This window comes from Streptopelia decaocto (assembly GCF_964273445.1).
Source record: "Streptopelia decaocto genome assembly, chromosome: 7".
In the NCBI taxonomy this organism is placed as follows: domain Eukaryota; kingdom Metazoa; phylum Chordata; class Aves; order Columbiformes; family Columbidae; genus Streptopelia; species Streptopelia decaocto.
Window position 1 is genome coordinate 62,896,929 of NC_138661.1, and position 19,231 is coordinate 62,916,159.

Sequence of the window (19,231 nt, forward strand, 5' to 3'; positions counted from 1 at the left end):
CCGGATGAAGTTAAGAAGCATTCTGTGGTCTTAGATGCAGTATGCACCTTCAACAGCGGTACGTGGTTTATCAGCTAAGCAGCTTTGAATAGAGGTTGGTAGTTCCCTGCTTTGCTGTTTTAAAGTGTTAAAGGGGACCAGCCCTTCGAGTGAGCCTGTGTTAAGCTATAGGATTAAACTATTGCCACCAGAATGGGAAAGGAAAAAAATTCACACACATTTTCTTTTTAACTCACAAAAACAATGCAAACTTTAATATGCTGAATATGCCTTTTCCTTCTTGCGTTTTTTTTTTAAAAAGAATGTATAAGAGCTCTCCTGAGCATGTTTGATTATGCTGAAAAATCTTCAAATATGCAGCAGTTTAAATATGCTGCTTCGTGAACTTTACTTGCTGAATGACAGGAATCTCATTTTTTCTGTGCCATGTTCACCTTCAGAAGCTGTTCTGGTTCTCTTGAAAATGAGCTATGGCTATTTCTTGTGAGCTTTAGGAATCCCTGGGATTTTTGTAGCCTTTTTTTTTAACTGTCTGGGCTTGCTTAAGGAATTGCTGATGTTTAAATAAAAATGAGGAAATTGTTTAGAAACAGAGTGGTCAGAAACTTCACTGGGATGATGGAAAAGTTACACAGCATGTAGGTAAAGATGCATGAATCCTGTATGGGTAATTCGCAGCAAACTTTGTATGATGTCTAGCTGATACCATCTTAAACATTTAAATGGAAGAACTAGATGTGCCGGCACATGGATACAGGTGGTTGAAATAGCTTTGACATGTATCAGTAGTTTCTGAGAGCTGCTGTAAAGTTGTCTCTGAATAAAGCAAATCCTTGTATTGATGTTTTCAACACATAAGGTTGATACAGTGAGCAAATGTGCTGAGTATTTTAAAGTACCTCTGTTAACACAGTGGGTTTATTGCCCTGCATTGTAGCAGAATTTCTGAGGTACCAGGGTTATCAGTACTTAACTTCAAAACCTAAAAATCTACTCCATTGTTATTTGAGTGATTTCTTTGTGGTTTTTGAAGGAGCACTTTAAAGAGCAAAGTTCTTTAATGATTGCCATTGAGCAGAAGTGGTTTAACACAAGAGTCAGGAGTGATTTTCTTTTTATTAACATCAATGTTAAACTCTTGCTATTAGTATCAGGCTGTTAAAATTTCCCAGTCACTGGAGCCTGGAAGGCTGAGTGTGGTCACAGATGAGATCTGTCGAGGCTGCCAGCTGGGATGGGACAGTAGCTGCAAACCAATCTGCGACAGTCTCCTATTCCCAGGCAAACAGTGTGAACAAAATGCATGGCAGTACATTCATAATTAATATTATTACTAAGATGATGTTTACGAGGTGTATGTCGCATCCACAATACCCAGGTGGGCTTTGCAGTGAGGAGCATGATAAGGAATTACTGGAGGGAGTCCAGCGGTGGGCTACAAAAATGATGAGGGGTCTGGAATGCCTTTCTTATGAGGAGAGACTGAGAGAGCTGAGTCTGTTCAGCCTGGAGAAGAGAGGCTGAGAGGGCATCTCATCAATGTTCATAAATATCTAAAGTGTGGGTGTCAAGAGGAGGGACCAGACTCTTTTCAGTGGTGCCCAACGACAGGGTGAGGGGCAGCGGGCACAGACTGAAGCACAGGAGGTTCCATCTGAATATGAGGAGAAACTTCTTTACTCTGAGGGTGCCAGAGCCCTGGAACAGGCTGCCCAGAGAGGCTGTGGAGTCTCCTTCTCTGGAGACATTCAAAACTCACCCAGACGTTATCCTGTGTGATTTGCTCTGGTGAACCTGCTTTAGCAGGTGGGTTGGACTGGATGATCTCCAGAGGTCCCTTCCAACTCCAACCATTCTGTGATTCTGTGAGTATCTTTTCCTTTTTAGCTTTTTTTAACCCTGTAGGTAGATGCTGTGCCCAGGAGCGGTGCTGCTGTGCCTGCTTCATTGGCAAACACCTGCTTTTGTGCAAGTGTCCGGCACGGCAGGTTCTGCTGAGGTTTGGTGTGGTGCAGGGATGCTTCTGAGCCCGGGAGGAGGGCTCTTGGCTGGCTTCTGGGAGATCCCGAGGAAAGAATGAGGAGATTGGGTGATTTTTTTACATCTCCCAATGCTCCAGAAATGAAAAACATTATCAAAGCTTTTCCTGACTTACCCCCTGCATTGTAATGTATTTAAAAAGCAGGATGCCATGTGGTGCCACCTCCCATGTATCCGTACAGTTGTGAAATCCTGGCAGGCTTGACCTGAGATTTGTAGTGAAAAGCTTTATGAAACTACACTGGAGTCAGAATGGTAATTTAGTGTATGTTTATATTACTATATAAATATAAAAAAAAAAATCATATATGTGTGTCTGTTAGACTTTGGAACTTTAATTCATTGGATTCGAGGTAGGAGTTCATATTAGTTTTACAGTTTCCTTACAGCTGAGTTAATTGCTTTAAGACCTTTAAGTTTCTAAGTTCTTTACTTGTTTTAACAATATGTCCAGTATTAATACAGGAGCTGCTGAATATACAGGTTTCTACCATCCTCCTGCTCTTTCCTCTTGTGCAGTTGGAGTTTGTGTGAGGAGGGAACCTAACAGGTAACAGAAGGGAAGATGACAGCTCTGCAAGTGAACACTGAATTTATAGACTAAACGTAAAGGTCTCTCACAAGCCAATGCCTATAGGGAAACTGGAATTGGAGTAGCTTCTGAAAGATTAAGGAATTTAGATACATGCTGCAAGCTCCAATTTAAAGAACATAGTCTTATCTTTAACACTTTAATGGAAAAGGACAGTCTTTGTATAAGTTCAGTCCAAGAGTATTACTTGTGCTTTGGTAGTTATTGGAGCAAGTGAATAGTCCCTGTGCCATATTAAAGGAAAGGTGTGGTCCTTAGGTGTAATTTTAGGTTTACTTTTCAGTTGTTTCACCAAGTACTCCATTATGTGCATTTTACATTAAATAGAAGTATTTCAGCTGTCTCTTGTGCATTGAACATGAATTGGATAAGCTCTAGTGTTTGGAAGAGGGGAAAAATAAGTAACTGTGACACATCAGGCTTACACTAAGAGGCATGAATGAACACACAAAATGTGGATGAGACAGAAATGGCCAAAGTAATTAAAAATAAGTCTTGAGATATGACAACTAATAACAAAAATTTGGCACCAATAAATATTTTTTGTGTGTAATTGTAGTAATACCTGCTTTGGTTCATTTGATGCTGTGCTTGTTCCTATAATATTTGTAAATCACAGGCGTTCCCTTTAAAACTGTAAATGCAGCTCAATGAAAATTCTGGGAAAACTGTCTATTTTCAAGTATTTTGTTCATGTATCTGTTGGACTCTGGGAAAACCTTGGGCTGGCACAGTGGTCTTCAGAGATCAGGAAGATGCTGTGTAAATGGAGAGTGGGAGACACAAATAATCACAGCATGATGTCTTGTCTTTCTCCTTGACTTTGGCTGTGTGATTTGATATCACTAATTACTTGCAGCTCTATTCAGACATTGCAAACATTTGGCATCATCTTAAAAATGCAAAGAAGTGACAGAGAGCCAGGAAAGTGCTCTCTTTCACCTTTTAAACCTCCTCCTCAGTGACCGTGGTGGGTGCTGGTCATCTTATCCCTCTTGGTTTTATTGCTGTGGGCAGGAGAGGATGAACACAGCAGACTTGGGTGGCTGTGGAGAGCAATCAGTTCAAAATCATAGAATAGTTTGGGTTGGAACGGACCTTCAAAACTCATCCGGTGCCACCCCTGCCATGAGCAGTGACATCTTCACCTGCTCAGGTTGCTCAGAGCCCCATCCAGCCTGGTCTTGAATGTTCCCAGGGATAAGGCATCCACCACCTCTCTGGGCAACTTGGGCCAGTGCTTTATCACCCTCATTGTAAAAAATTTCTTCGTGTCCAGCCTGAATCTTCCCTGCTTTAGTTTAAAACCATCACCTCTTGTCCTGTCACAACAGGCCCTGCTCAAAGCCTTTCTCATAGGCCCCTTTTAAGCACGGAAAGGCCGCAATAAGGTTTCTCCAGAGCCTTCTCTTCTCTAGGCTGAACAACCCCAGCTCTCAGCCTGCCCTCACAGCAGAGCTGTTTCATCCTTCTGATCATCTTGGTGGCCTCCTGGACCCTCTCCAGCAGGTCCATGTCTGTCCTGTACTGAGGGCTCCAGAGCTGATACAGTTACTTGGGTACTTGATGTGTCTGCCTGCTTTGGGGGATGAAGGTCTTGGCAGAGCAAGGTAGGGATGAAGGGCCCATCATCTTCTCCCTGAACATCTTTCTTTTGCTGGGACTGTGGGAGAAGAGGAGCAGGGTTTGGGGATTTGCTGTGGGGTTTTGTTTTCCAAAGGCTCCTTGAGTAAATGGAATTTAGCAAGGAGCACAGTGCAAGGACAAGCGGAGGCATAAAGAAGTAGTCTCAAGGACCAAGGCCTGCCTTGCGAAGGGTGCTGCTGCTCTTAGTTTAAGACTCCGATATGTTTATTCTACTGGAAAATAATTCTTTTGATCTTCAGGGAGGTGTGTGAATTTAGGAAAGAGAAGAAAGGTAATTTCTTTCTCTATTTTTTTTTCCTGAAGCAGAGCTACAGGCTTTTTTCCTCCCCGCCCCCCCTGCTCCTTATTTTTTATTTCTTTATTATCATCAGACATCTAATTTCTCTGAAATGTTCCAGTCTCTGTGCAGCCTGAAAACATTCAAACTAAATAGTGTACACACCTGTCAGACCATGGGGCAAATGATAAGGGGGTGCCATCATATGAGCCGTAGGAATTAGCTCTTTGATGTGTAGCTTTAGAGCTAATGGCACCTCCCTCATCTTAGGAAAGAGCGTTTGACTGGAGACAGTTTTTTAAGTTCCCACTTGTGTTGCTGTATTTGTTGCTTAATTTGATGTATTTCTTGACTGTTTATTACATGGAAGTTCGGCTGCTGATTATTTTTCCTAATAATTTGAAATATTTAAACCACGTACATCACAACAAGACTCTCACAGAAATAGATTTAAGTGCATTTATTCCTGATCAAGCTTGTCTTCTCCCTTTGAATTCAGTGTGTCCTTTAAGTGTTGGGGTCCAGAAGCACTTTAATTTTTAAGCTGTCGTGACTGCGCCTGGAGACAAATATAACCAGTCTAGAGGGGGATGCGATGAATGGCTGGAGGCAATGACTTCTTAAACTAACCCAGCGAGACTTTCAAGAGCATGTCTGATCATGGCTTTGGAAACACAGTGAATGCTTAATATAGCTCCGAAGCTGCGCTGATCGGTGTTGCAGCGAGCATGGGTGCCGCTGGAGGAGCGTGGACGTGTTTTGTCTCCCCAGACAGCAGCACACGGCTTGCGGCTGGTACACCCGGCCTTGCAAAGCGGTTATGCAAGGTGTTTTCTTCCATGTTTGCAGCCAAGTCACCACGGTTCAGCTGCGTGTTGACCTGGAGAAGACAACCCCTAGGGCAGGGGACAGTCAAACATGGCCTGGTGCTCTCAGCCCTGCGCTGCTTTGGGTCTCTTACAGACCATTTTTTTTATAGAATCACTGAATGTCCTTAGTTGGAAGGGGCCCACAAGGATCATCAAGTCCAACTCCTGTCTGTGCATATGACAACCCCAAAATTCACACCATGTGCCCTGAGGGTGTTGGCCGATCGCTTCATCTCATGGGCAATCACTGCTGACCTTTTCTCCCATCGCCTTATGCAAAATAGCACTTTATTAATGTTTTGCATCTTCCTGGGCTGTCCCTTGCCGCTGCCCATTCCTGGGGCTTCCATCTGTATAATTCCAAGTTGAAGCTTTTATTTAGTATGGGTGGTTTTCCACTTTCAACCCCGCCACATCTGGTTACATGGTGTTGCATAAGCAAACTTGAACTGGTCCCGGTCTGTGCTGTTTGCCTGCCCTGGTTGTTAGTGCTGTTATCCAAGTGCTGCTAATGTAAGAAAATGTAACAGAAACCCAAATGGGTTCAGAGCATGTTGCATGAGGAAGAAGCACAGGTCATTTTGCACGGAGTTCCTGTCACCGCTGCCAAAGCCATCAGACAAGGAGCGCGGGATCAGGTCTGTCAGTTGTCACAGATCAGGATTTTGGGTGAGACTCTGATGGGAACACCTGCACCTCCTGTCGCGAGGGCTCCACATCTGGAGCCGGAGCTGGGGACGTGCATTCGAGCCTCCTGGGTTTCCAGGTGTGAAGTGCTTTTTCTTTTTTTGGATGCGTTGAAACCTGAAGAAGCGGTGAAGCCCCATAGCATAGGTGAGCTGGTAACTGTAGCAGAACTAATTGTTGCACGTGGTTTGTCGTTGTTTGTGAAAGACAGCAAAATTGCTTTCCGCACGTGTTGCTGCTGCTGCTGTTTGTGACCAGAGTTCATTTGGGGAGAAAGTGTGATGGCAAATCCCATAACACACAATAGTCAACAGTGCTAACGTGCTATTCCTTATTGATTTTGTGGAGTGCGTTAGAAAGAATTAGGTGCAAGAGTGAAGAATATTTCTCATGTTTTAGTTGATGACACAATGTTTTATTTGCCAGGGTAATTCATAACTCTGCCTTTGTTCAAGAACTGCTTTTCCTAATCCTGTTCTGTAAAGTCGTCACTTAAAGGTATTGCAGTACCACAAAACAGAGCCTGTAACAGTATATGATGCTATCGACAATGTAGCTATAGGGATAATCAATTCAAACAAATAAAAGCCTCTGCAATGTTTGGTACAATATCAAGCCACTATTTTAAGACTTACTTGAATATTAGCAGCTGGGGTGTTTGCACAGGAGAGGTGTCTATCTAGTTATCAATTCACTTTAAGCTGGTTATAAGCATATGAGTTTGTTAAAACGTTTTATTAAAAACATCTGAGAATAAGTTTTTCATGAAGCTTTATTTTATGGGCTCTTCATTTGCCTTGAAAAGGTGTTTATACATCATCTAGTAAACCTTCAAACTTTCCAATATTATTTTAGTAAAGTGTATTTAAGCCTACAAAACCTATTCAGGAGTAGTAGGACTTTGTTACTTTTACTTATCTCTAGTTTGTGAGTTGACTACTTGAATTCTTTCTGTTCCAATGCAGGCGTTTAGATGCTAACCACATTACCGCCATACCAGAGGACAGTTTTGAGGGTCTGGTGCAGCTGCGTCACCTTTGGTTGGATGACAACAGTTTGACAGAAGTTCCCATCTACCCGCTCAGCAACCTCCCCTCTCTGCAGGCGCTGACGCTGGCGCTCAACAAAATAACGCACATTCCTGACTATGCCTTTACAAACCTTTCAAGTCTTGTTGTTCTGTGAGTATTTGTAGCCGTATTTCATAGATCACTTCGATTCTTTCCTTGGATACAGTTTTGATTATTCTAGGACGGCACCAAAGATACGGTATTTTGTTGTGTTTTAGCTCAGTAGTCTAGCAACGGCCTGTACCACCAACATGAGATGATAGAGCGTGTGCTTAGACAACCCACTGAAGGGTCACTGAAGACTTTCTCCTAAACAGAAAGTCAAATGGACTATAGGCAATGACATTACCATATATTTTCCCAGCGTCTCATTTTAGTAATGAATATTGCAAACCAATGGTTGTCAGAGAAAGCTTTCAGAGATATTAAAAGACGAAAGTATTATCTGCCGCATACCTGTTTATGTGTAGTCTTAAATATCTCCGAGGATGAATAGGAAAAAATACTTTGATTTAGATGTTTAAATTATATTTTTAGCACGGTTCTGGATAGTGAGTGAAAGTTTAATATGGGTTGTCTTGACTGTGGTCAATATATTATGTTCCCATATGAGGATGAAATATTTCTGCCTAGAAATGAACAACATAATTCTGCATTATCCACCCCATGCAATGTTTTTTCTAAACTATTCAACTGTTTTGATACCATAGAAGTATCTGCTGATTTGTTAACTTATATTAAATAATTCACTTGCTTTCATACTTGTTTCGTTTTTGTTTTTTTAGGCATCTGCATAATAATAAAATAAAAACTATAGGAAAACACTGTTTTGATGGATTAGACAACCTTGAAACCTTGTAAGTATGCTGCTGAAAGTAATTACTTGCTTAGTGTTTGTCTCATTCCCAGCTTAATCAAGTTTACCCAACACATAGCTCCGACACTTAGGTCCAGCTCAGGTTTCGGAACTAAGGGCTAGTAACAGTGCAGTGCTCCAGCAAAACTAATTCACTGTGTTAAAAAGCAGGTCAATATTAGCCCGGGTGAAATGTCAACTGGCTGATGTGGCTCTATCATTCCGAGCCCTGTCGGAGCTGGTGTCTCTTTGCGTAGCACTCCACTGAGTCAGCTGCATGTATCACAAGTGTTTGAGTGGCCCTGTGGGTGATAAGGGACAAATATTTGTTTCTCAGATTTGCTGTAGGATTAAGTGTGTTTAAAATACGCTGCCCAAACTGTTGTGTGAGGATAGGAGGGTTCTCAGTGGGGCTCCAGTGTCCCTCTGTTACTGGACGGGCACCGGCGCAGCTCCTGAGCTGATTTTCTGCCTCTCCCTCAGTGAATGTCCAATAAGCGATATCTCCCTCCACAGTGCTTTTTGTGGTGCTTCCGAGAATGCTAAATGAATAAAACGCAAGCCAGCAACAACCTCTGTTAACATGAGGAGTTTGGATGAGTGCAGGAATGCTGCTTGCTCCAGCTGTCTTGTCATTCTCGTAGAACCTCAATTAAGAGATAATGAGGCGCTATGTAAATATATACAGCTGATGTAAGACTCTCAAAATGTTTTTCCTTCTCATAACTAATCCCTTCTGCAGTAAAAAGGCTTTAGCTGGTCCTGGTGTCATTGCCAGAATGGTGACAGGTTAACTGAGTTTCCAACAGATCCCTCTCCCCAACACAAACTGATTCATTGTAATGAGTTTTCCTCTGCTTCTGTTCAATATTCATAACTGGTTTTGCCACAAAGTCTGCCATTACATAATGGCTTATTTGTTGTTTCGTTTATAAAACCTGAAAGAAAAGTTTTCTTAGTAAGCTGATAAAGAGTAGTCATTTTTATCTACTTTTATTTTTAAACTTTGAAGTCTTAATTCATTCCCATGTAAATTCTGTTAAAGACAAATCTGTGAGTTGTTGAAAAATACTGAACTATGCTGTAAGGAAATGTCATTTGACTTAGTATGAATGATCCTGTGGATAACATTATAATAAATACCTAAGTTACTAGCTGGTTATAAAGCTGGTACAACATCAGAAGACTAAATCCAGATTAAAAATCAAGTTATTCTATGGGCTAGTTGAAGATGTTCTGAGGACGTTTTACTTTCATTGAATAATGTTAAAAGCTAATTTAACAATTCATAATCACAATTAAGGATTTTGTAATTTTTCTGTTTTTTTCTTCTAGGGATTTAAACTATAACAACATGGTAGAGTTCCCTGAAGCCATAAAAGCACTCCCAAATCTAAAGGAGCTGTGAGTATTACTTACTCTGCCTTTTTACCAGTTTTCTTTCTCCTTTCCATAAACAAAGAGAGAAGAGAAATTCTCAGATTTCAGAATGCTTTTCTCATTATGCAGCAACCTGGATCAGATTAAATTATGCTAAGTGATGCTATAATTAAAGGAAAATATAATCATCAGCTAGAGAGGGAACCAATTGAAAATGATTTTGGAGTTATATAAGCAAGCAATTTATTCAGGAGACCCATTAGCATAGATCTTAATCATGAGCTGGTTTTGGCCTCTAGTAGCAGAATTAAGTATTCACTGATCACACGTTTTCCTCGTCCCCTCCTTAAGAAAGGAGGAAGAAGAGAGAAAGCGCAGGATCGTGTTCTGAACAAAACAGTTTCTAATGAAATATTTTCAGTTTAGCTGATGTGCAGTAGATAGAAATTATGCCTTCCAGGTTATTCCTACAGTTTGATTTACTCCTATTTAACTACCATCCTATTTTTGGCAGGATTGGGAATTGAGTAGGTGTGAAGAAAATGCCTATTGGTTAAATCTACTGGCGGTATGTTTTTAAATGCTGATTTTTCTTCTTTGCTGATATCTTTAGGGGATTTCACAGTAACTACATTTCCATAATTCCTGATGGTGCATTTGCAGGAAACCCCCTTCTAAGAACGATGTAAGTAATTTTCATGCGTCTATTTTTAGTCTTTAGCAGACAGTGACTGTAAGAACAGCGACTGAAGTGTGTTTTTCATTTCCCAGACACTTGTACGATAATCCTTTGTCTTTTGTGGGGAACTCAGCATTTCAGAATCTGTCAGATCTCCATTCCCTGTAAGTATCCCCTCAACTACATAGTACAATAAATGGATATGAAATGTTGTGGCTAAGAACTCAACTGAATTTCCTGGCTGCCTCTTACCTTATGATTTTTTTGCAGTAAGCTGTAATAACCATTGTTGTTCTTGGGAATATCCAGTTTCTCAAGAAGCTCTAGTAAATACACTCTACAACCTTTTTTTTTAAGATCTTCATTATCTTGCATAAGTCACATAACCTCAGGCCAAATGCTCAGGCTCTTACTTAAACAAACTGCAATATGTCCTGGGTGGTTTTTGAACAAGGACGTACATTGTGAGAACGTTTTGCAGGTTCGTGCACGCTTGTTCTCGAAAGATATCAGTTCTGAGGGTGACGAGGAAGCAAAATGGAGTGGGACTTAACTTTGAACTACAAACTACCTAAGAGTTTATGCCCTTGTCATACGTGTATTGATAAAACTCCTTCCAGCTTGATGAACTCGAGTTGTTTGCTAATGGAGCAGTAATTTATTAAGCAAATTACTAGTCTAAGCAGCAGTGAAAATGTTTTCTTAGTGTGTAAAATTTAAATAAAAGCAATAAGGATGTTAGAATGTCTCCTTAGTGAAAATATCCACTTGATAGAAGGATTGACTGTCACAATTCGTTTGCATAGTGAATTACAGCTAATTTTTGTGGGGATTTTTTTAGGGTCATTCGGGGTGCCAGCATGGTGCAGTGGTTTCCTAATTTGACAGGAACTGTTAATCTGGAGAGTCTGTAAGTATCTTCTACAGAAATAATTTCCAGTAATTTATTTGGTTTACCTCTTGTGAAGTGTTTGAAATACAATTAGTGGATCTGGACAGTAACTGGAAATAAATGTAACGACAGAGGTTTCCTTACTGTGATACGTGGGTGCCTCTTAATATTTTTTAGAAGGGTAAGATGGCAACAACCTATGAAAAGGCCATTGATACTAACCCTCCTCTCCCAGAACTGAAAAGCAGAGAGGTTGGCATCTTCCAAAGAAAACCAACCAACCAAACATTTGGTGAATGAATTTAGCACCCTGATAGCTGGGACACCATCCTTGTTCTGCTCTTATATGTGCTTGTTATGCCATCTGTCATGAACAGTGCAAACATTTACGTATTTCTTTTTCCACAGAACTCTAACAGGGACCAAGATTAACAGTGTTCCTGTTAATTTATGCCAAGAGCAAAAGGTGCTACGGACATTGTAAGTATACACATTGCTCTCTGATTTTCATCTTCATCAAAATGTTTTAAAAGAAACTTGAATTTAAAGCAAAAATATCACTCAGAATTGTTCATCCTAGTAGCTCTATTGGAGTTAGAAATCTGATTCTGGTTTCTGGTTTCTTCAAATCAAGATTCATGGCAGAGTTCACGTAATGCCTCATATTCCTAAAACAGGGTCCCCTTTATAGGGATGTGCTGTATTTGTTTCCTGTTTCATAAAATATATGTAAGGTGATGCTGCAGAACAGTCCTTGCATCTTCAGTTCCCTCTGCTGCTGTTCATTTTGAACACACAGTAGTCATCTACGTTCAGAGGTTAAGGAAGAGTTTAGTTATAGTGCTTTGACTTTTTGTGTCTGGGAACACAGGAGGGAGCATCGGGAACCAAGAGAAAGAGAGGTGAGGATTAGGAAGAGGGTAGCAATACAAAGACAGAAAAAGCTGTAAGGATGTGTTAAATGTAAAAAAAGTGGAAAATGAAACCATTGTGAGGGAGATGCAAAGCCTTGTTTACAAAGGATACACGCAGGAAAATTTGGAACAAAAGCAATGCTGAAAAACAAAGGAGAATATCTTCTGTTTTATAAAAGAAAAACTGGGAAGAAGAATGACGAGGTAGGAGTTATTTTTACATGGCAGCTTATCTTTTGAACAGAAATTGGAAGATGGCTTGCAAGTTTCTAGTCTCTTTCTATTATGTGTAGTTTCACAGGAAAATCTGAACTTTCCTAGGTCTGCTTAGGGAGATACCAACAAGTGAAATAATAATAATGCACTCCAAATTCCTGCGTTGCAGTCCGTCTATCTTGTTTATTCTAAAAAAATCAGATTATCAATCAAACTTTTAAGATTACAACTCCCAGAGTTCAGGGAATTTATGCTGCATGTGTTGGGTGTGTTCGTGTATCCAGCTGCAGAGCTGAAAGCGGGTGCCTGTAGAATCAAAAGTGTTGGTTGGGAGGGATCTCATGAGCTGTTGAAGTCACTACAAAGGCACAGCCTGTTTCTCTGTTACTTTTCAATTACAAAACAGTAATTTGAGTTATTAATGTTTGCCAAATAGAGGTATTTTTGATTGATTTTTGCTTTATGTCACTGGCTGAATATTTCAGAAAGTTTAAAAAATTGCTCATCAAATTCAGAGAAAAAAAGGGAGAGAGATATAGAAATGTAGTTTTCGAAAGGGTTACATGAGTAAAGTGAATAAAAGGCAGTGAATCAGCATTTTACAGAGTTACATAGCCTTGTTTCTGCTATCCGCTGACTGTTTCAAGGTTCATGTTGCAGTTATGTCTTTCTACATTTTTGGTTGTGTGTAATATCTATAATAGAAGTGGAGCTAGTTAGGGTGACTGTGGAGAGATCACACTTGTGACTCTGTTTATGATTTTCTCTAAGATGCCCTTAGTTTTTCTGCAGAATGTTACTAACAGGGAGATTCTTCTGCCAGTCCATTTAATGGTTACAAGTGATGAGGCATTTCAAGGAGAAAAGGATTGAACTAAGCACCTCTCTCCCTTTTTCTGTTTTGAAGGGATCTGTCTTACAACAATATAAAGGACCTCCCAAGTTTTAAGGGCTGCCACTCCTTGGAAGAAATGTAAGTAGAAATACATGTTGTGTATATTCTTTACTGCCTGAATATGCTGAGTTCAAGTCTCTAGACACTTCTTTGATTCGTGTTTGATCGTAAGTACAATTCTAAGATAAGGACAGAGAGAAATAACGTGACCATCTTATGTGAGGAATATGCAGGACAGAGAATTCTACCACTTGTGTTTTCCTCAATTAGCTAAAGATTAATTGTTCCTGTGGCACAAAAGAAAAAAAGGACACCTTAATCCTGCATGTTATAGTAGTATTGCTATACACATACATGGAATGAGCATTTTTGTGTTTTCCTTCCTGCCTTTTATCTCTTCCATCCTTCTTCAGTTCCCTCCAACCATCAGCCTACGCTTATCCAAAGTGTTTTTGTTCTCTAGTACCTGTAAGACACATTCAAACTCCATCTTTACTTTTCCGTACTGCGTTGCTTTAAAGCTTCTTAAGCTTAATTTCCAGACCCTACACAATTTTTCTGCCTGCGTATGTTCCTACTTCTGCTGCGCTCAAGCTTCTTTCCCCTTAACCAGAGTGGGGCTCATAGATGTCTCACAGGCCTTTGCTGTTGTACTCTTGATGTCTTTGGGCTCATGGTACACATGGTTCATTGTGAAGTGAGATAGTGAACTGGAAGTATAACTTGCCCGTTAGTTCTTGAAGCACTTCTCGGATCTTCCCTTTTATAAATCCCTATTTTGAGAACTGAAAGTGCACCCAGGGTTAGAAGATGCCTAAAGATTCCCCGCAGAATTAAGTAGATTTATTTTAAATCAGTGCGACTCTTCAAAGGTCATGAAGTGTTACTTTTAGCTTGGGAAGAATTCAGTCTGCACTTAACATTCTCTTCTAAATTCAGTTGTGAATTGGGATTGGGCAGAGGTGCCACAAAAGAGCTTCATGTTTGTATTAATGTGGCTAATTCAAAGTGCAGAGCAGATACTTAAACAAGTTGCCTAAAAACTTGTTTTGTTTATTTTTTTTAATGAGAAAAGACTAATCATTCGCAAGGCTAAATCTGCAGGCACTGCGCAATCCCTTGCTTTGAAGTCAGCGCAGTTTGCCAATAAACTTCTGTTTCTGGTTCTTCCCTTTGCAGTTCCCTACAGCACAATCAAATCCATGAAATCGCAGAGGACACCTTTCAAGGATTGTCCTCCCTTCGTATCCTGTAAGTGCACACAGTCGCATACCGAATTAAACAAGATTGTGCTTTTGATTCCCAGGTGAACTGGTGTCAGGGTTTGGTGTTACACATCTGAGCAATGTCAAAAGACCAGGTGTGCTGGATCCTAAGGTGAAGCAAACTGTGTACAAGTGATACTGGCAGCAACCAGTTTCAGTCCTGTTCTTTCGCATCTCCATTTTGGTTTTCTAACCTATAAAGATATTTATTATATATATATATATGGAGATTAAAAAAAGGATGATTTTTTTGGTAGTCCACTATTTTGCATTACATAATTACTATATTATTCCATTATATAGTATTTATTTGAAATACCCTATCTGTTTTCCTCAGGAGGAGCAGACCTGTAAACAAAATTATGCCTTCCTGTTTACATCCCTCGCAATATAAAAATTATTTAAGAACGTTGAAATTATCAGGAAAAAAATCCACAAACTGATAGGTGTTTTAAAAGGAATGTCATAAGTCATGGTGGTCCAGCCGAAGCTGGAATTTGAAACCCAACAAAGCAGGTGCCCTTCTGCTTGTTCTTTTGTTGTCGTCCCCGACCGCTGCCAGTGTGTCCTACCACAGGTGTGGTTGTCACCAAAGGGATCGTCCTGGCACCTTCAGCCTGGGAACGGTGGTGCCAGAGCCTGCTCCTGCCTGGGGGGCAGGAATGGGACATGGATTCTCCTTTGGGGATGAGGTGACGCAGGATACAGCTGCCTTGCCAAGGGGTTTGGCTGCTGCTGCCCTGGCTGGCTGGGTGGTGGTGGGAGGGTTGTTGGGCTTTTCTGCCAAAGGCATGGTGTATTTATCACCATAGCTTTTTTCTCAGTTCAGTGGCTGTTACAAAGTTTTGATGAAATTGCTAAAATAATCTCATATATCATTCATTGCAGCGACCTCAGTAGGAATCGGATCCATCAGATCCACAAGGAAGCTTTCAGCTCTGTTGCGGCTCTCATCAATCTGTAAGTGGGATATTCTGTGCAGCAACCTCCTCTCTCTGTCATTAAACTGCTGAGATACTCAACGGTTTTAGCTTAAATCAAGAAACCTCTCACTAGCTGAATATACACAGGGCAGACTTCTTGAATGTGCCCACTGCACTGCCAGGCATTTGCCAGACCACAGCCGGTGTGAGGCTTTCAGAAGCCTCCCTGCCCCGCTGAAGCGTGTGCTATGGAATCTTCAAACTTCCTTTGCTCTAACGCTCTCTTCATATTCACATTTCAGAGACCTGAGTTTCAATGACCTCACTTCAGTTCCAACTGAAGGATTGAGCGGACTGAACCAGCTTAAACTTGCAGGGAATTCTGAGTTGAAAGAAGCTTTGGCAGCAAAGAACTTTGCAAAGCTCCGGTACGTTGGTAAATAACACTATGGAGTTCCTCGCTTACTCTGGCAATAACAAGCAAGGTGACAGAAAATAAAGCCAGCTTAGATAATACTCATGACAAATAATCAGACCCTTGCTGAGTCCTGTAAGGCCTTAATATCGGCATTTTGGAAAGGAGATCTGACTGTTATGGTAGAGAAGCCATTTGCAGACAACTGTCTTGGAACCTTCTATATTTTTTCCTCCACCCCTTTTTCAGGCTCTGACTTTGGAGTAGTGGTTTGGGTGGATTCCATTTGTTATTGAACTGGGCACATCTGTCTTCCAGAATATGGAACGCAGGAGCAGACGCGCAGGTGTCTGATTCCATTATCACCATGCTTTATACATATGCTGTTTATTCCTGGGGCAAATGATAAGAGGAACAGTAATAATTCAAATGGTACTGGTACTGATTTCAGTGGGAGGTGGATCAGACAGTGATTAACTGCTTTGCATTTTCAAAGATCTTTTTGCACATTAATATTTCAATCCTCAAGAAGCAGTTAAAAATGGTTTCCTATACTGTCTGATGGAGAAATGGAGATGAAGATACTGTTAATTGTCTAAGGCCAGCAAAGGAATCCATGTCACTTTTAGAATCAGGCCTCAGCAGATTGTTTTTTTTGTTTTGATCTGTGTTTGAGAACTAATGCATTATGTGATCCTTTAGACTAACGTTCCTGCTAAATATTTATCAGAACAGAATTCAGGAACAATAATGCAGATAGTTGATATTGTAGCTTGTGTCAGAAAAATTAGCTTCTGGTCTGCTATTATGCTCTTGTTTACATGGACTTTTTAATACTCTGTATGCAGTTGTACTACTTGTCTACTAGGTTTAATCATACATACTATTTCTGTCAAACACAGAAAAGGCAATAGCAAAAAAAAAAATCTTATTTTGGGGCACAAAATGAAGAGTGAGAAGGAAAGTGGGTTTTTTTAACATTGTCATTTGGGATTTAACTTTGTTACTCTTTAATTAACCTGCCTCATTAGTTTTCAGTTGAAGTTGTACCACAACAGCACAAAAACCGATAGGAATTTGTTTTGTATATGGAGTAGTAAAGAGAGCTAAACACCACACAATTTTCTTTGTACTCCTTGCAGACCAGGCTTGGATGCGTCACTTGTCCTCCGTCTTAGTGCAAAAGTTCATCAGAAATGGTTACAACCGATACAATTTGAAATAGTTTTTTATTAGCAACCGTGGAAAAAAAAGCAGCTTCAGTTTTAGTACCGAAGTGTTCCACTTAAATATTTTTAATAGACGATAATCTGAACCGGGGTTACAATGGGTAACGCTCTGTGTTGCTCTGCCCGCGTTTCAGGTCGCTCTCCGTACCGTACGCGTACCAGTGCTGTGCATTTTGGGGGTGCGATTCTTATTTAAACTCTAATGCTGAAGATTCCGGTCACCAAGATCAAGGTGCCTTGACGGATCGTGAGAAGGGTGAGTGTTTCATTGTACTAAACTGGCAGTATTACTTTGGGCCGAACGAATAACAGTGTATGTTGTCTTTGAGTAAGGAAATTATAAAAATGTAAATTGTTATAGGAATACAAAAGCTGTCTCTGAAGGTGCTTAGCAGCTACTTCCAGATAGGTTGTGCCATATTCTTTCTAAATGTGTGAAATGGATTTATCTGACAGCGTAAGATTTGCCTGTTTAAAAAAAAAAAATAATAATTCTAAACTGCCAGTATTGTTTGTCATTTTCTGCCAGAACAAAAATGTGTTATGGGTCTCGGTAATTTCACCTTCCTGTTCAGAAGGGGCTTGTCCTTCCACTGTCCACTCCAAGGCCCGCAGATCTTTCCCCAGTGATGAAGGATGTTGTTCCTTTGTTGTAAAGGGCTGTGAGTAGCTGGGACAAGCAGTAGTTACTCAGCTGCTGCAGTGATTTCTGCTCTGAGCGCACGGCCCAACATGGCAAACCAGAGCAGCTCCACTCGTTAAAGGCTTGAACGCTGGTGAAGTGTTAAGGCCTTTGATCTTTCAAAGAACGACTTCCATCCCAGGCAGCTTCACTGCATTTCACTTATTTTTTTTCCTACAACTAACCTAGTTTTCATTTTTACTTGGATACAGCTGATGCAGATGTTCTGAGAAATGAGGAGAATGAGGAACTGGGACAGATTATTATTCACTGCACACCAGCAACAGGTAAACCTTATAATGTGCTTTAGCCACATTGTGAACTTCAGGCATGGTATTATGCAAATAGCTGTCTGCAGAATTACATCTTTCATTCCTTGTAGTCATTCTGTGCACAGAAGATTAAATTCTACGATGCTTGGGTGAAACTTCCATTTGATGTCAAATGTTGTTTTGGATGAGCAGTCGCAAAGATTTGGCTCAGCTTTAGACACTCAGTACACTATCGGAGAACTATGCTAGGGAAAATAAAGTTTGTTTCTATAAGCAGAGCATACAAGACTGTAATACTTTTATTTGGAGCTTGTTGTGTTTAATGCATAGCCCCCTCATTCTGAATCACTCTTGCAAAAGAAATGTCTGTGGAGCAGACTGTATGAATGCTCCTCTGTTTCAGTGAGGACTCAGCCTATACTTTAAAAGCTTAAGTCCAGCTGCTTGGAGTCCTTGGTTTTAATGAACCCTGATGCCTTTTCAGGAGGAAGGATATGAGGAACGTTCACCCGATCTGTTCCCAGCCACATTCACTGATGGCAGAGGCTGTTACAAGTAGCTGGAGCAGGCAGTAGCATCTGAAACTGCTACAGATCTTTGTGTAACGAGTAGTTATTGGTATACTAGAAATACTCCAATTCAGGCCTGAACAGTCCAGGAGTGTTGAAATTGGTGTTGCAAACGAATGTTTTCATTCTAGGCAGCTTCATTGCTGACCTTTTGCTTGTCTTCCTCAAGCTGCGAATTTCCACAGACAGTTCCACTCGGCTCCTAAAGCGCTTGCTGTGGTGCCTCCTACTTCCTTGCCTTTGCCACGGGCTCCCCAGAAGGTTCTTTCCGTACATGTCGTACCCTCCTGTTTGCGTAAAGGGGAACGCATAGATGGGGGTACAGCATGCTTCCAGTGAAGTTACTTCTGGATGAGCAGTGGGTTTCCAAGTCTTGGTTCATTCTCTTCTCCTAAACTGGTCTTTGACCCCCATTATGAAAATCTATTCACTTTTTATCTTTTGGGCTAGCTCCAGCCTTACTATACAGGATATCACAAGGATTTCTTGATCACAGCCAAAAAAAAATTGTGGTCAGAAAGTCAAATATACTGTTAATGTAACTGTACGTGATCCGAGAATTAATTTGACCAATGCTGCCTATTTGCCTTTGATCTCCTGTTCACAAAATGAGGCTTCAGGTGGTGTGTTAGATGGGTTTCATCCTTAAAGCCTTTAGAACTCTCTCTTTTTCCCCATGCCAGAGATGCTGTCGCTCTAAAAAGAACTAAGAGCTTGTTTTACAAGTTCACAATTAGCCTGGTTTTTCACCAGTTCCTCCCATACTAACAGTTTGTTTTCTGTGCCATGCTATCGTCTGGTCATAAGTAGGACACTCCACCCACCGTGTAAGTTCTGAATCATTGCTCATCTTGTAGCTCCA

General features: G+C 40.7%; 1 protein-coding gene across 2 annotated transcripts in view; it reads left to right on the forward strand.

The window, feature by feature from the left end:
• LGR4 (leucine rich repeat containing G protein-coupled receptor 4) overlaps positions 1 to 19,231 on the forward strand; it is a 76,797-nt gene that overhangs the window by 52,861 nt on the left and 4,705 nt on the right. For both annotated transcript variants that reach the window (XM_082058873.1, XM_082058874.1), the window contains exons 5-17: positions 7,078 to 7,293; positions 7,968 to 8,039; positions 9,374 to 9,442; positions 10,032 to 10,103; positions 10,190 to 10,261; positions 10,939 to 11,007; positions 11,398 to 11,469; positions 13,027 to 13,092; positions 14,194 to 14,265; positions 15,168 to 15,239; positions 15,505 to 15,630; positions 16,981 to 17,102; positions 17,741 to 17,815. In XM_082058873.1, the coding sequence (XP_081914999.1) occupies positions 7,078 to 7,293; positions 7,968 to 8,039; positions 9,374 to 9,442; positions 10,032 to 10,103; positions 10,190 to 10,261; positions 10,939 to 11,007; positions 11,398 to 11,469; positions 13,027 to 13,092; positions 14,194 to 14,265; positions 15,168 to 15,239; positions 15,505 to 15,630; positions 16,981 to 17,102; positions 17,741 to 17,815 (1,175 nt within the window). The remainder of the gene's footprint in view (positions 1 to 7,077; positions 7,294 to 7,967; positions 8,040 to 9,373; positions 9,443 to 10,031; positions 10,104 to 10,189; positions 10,262 to 10,938; positions 11,008 to 11,397; positions 11,470 to 13,026; positions 13,093 to 14,193; positions 14,266 to 15,167; positions 15,240 to 15,504; positions 15,631 to 16,980; positions 17,103 to 17,740; positions 17,816 to 19,231) is intronic.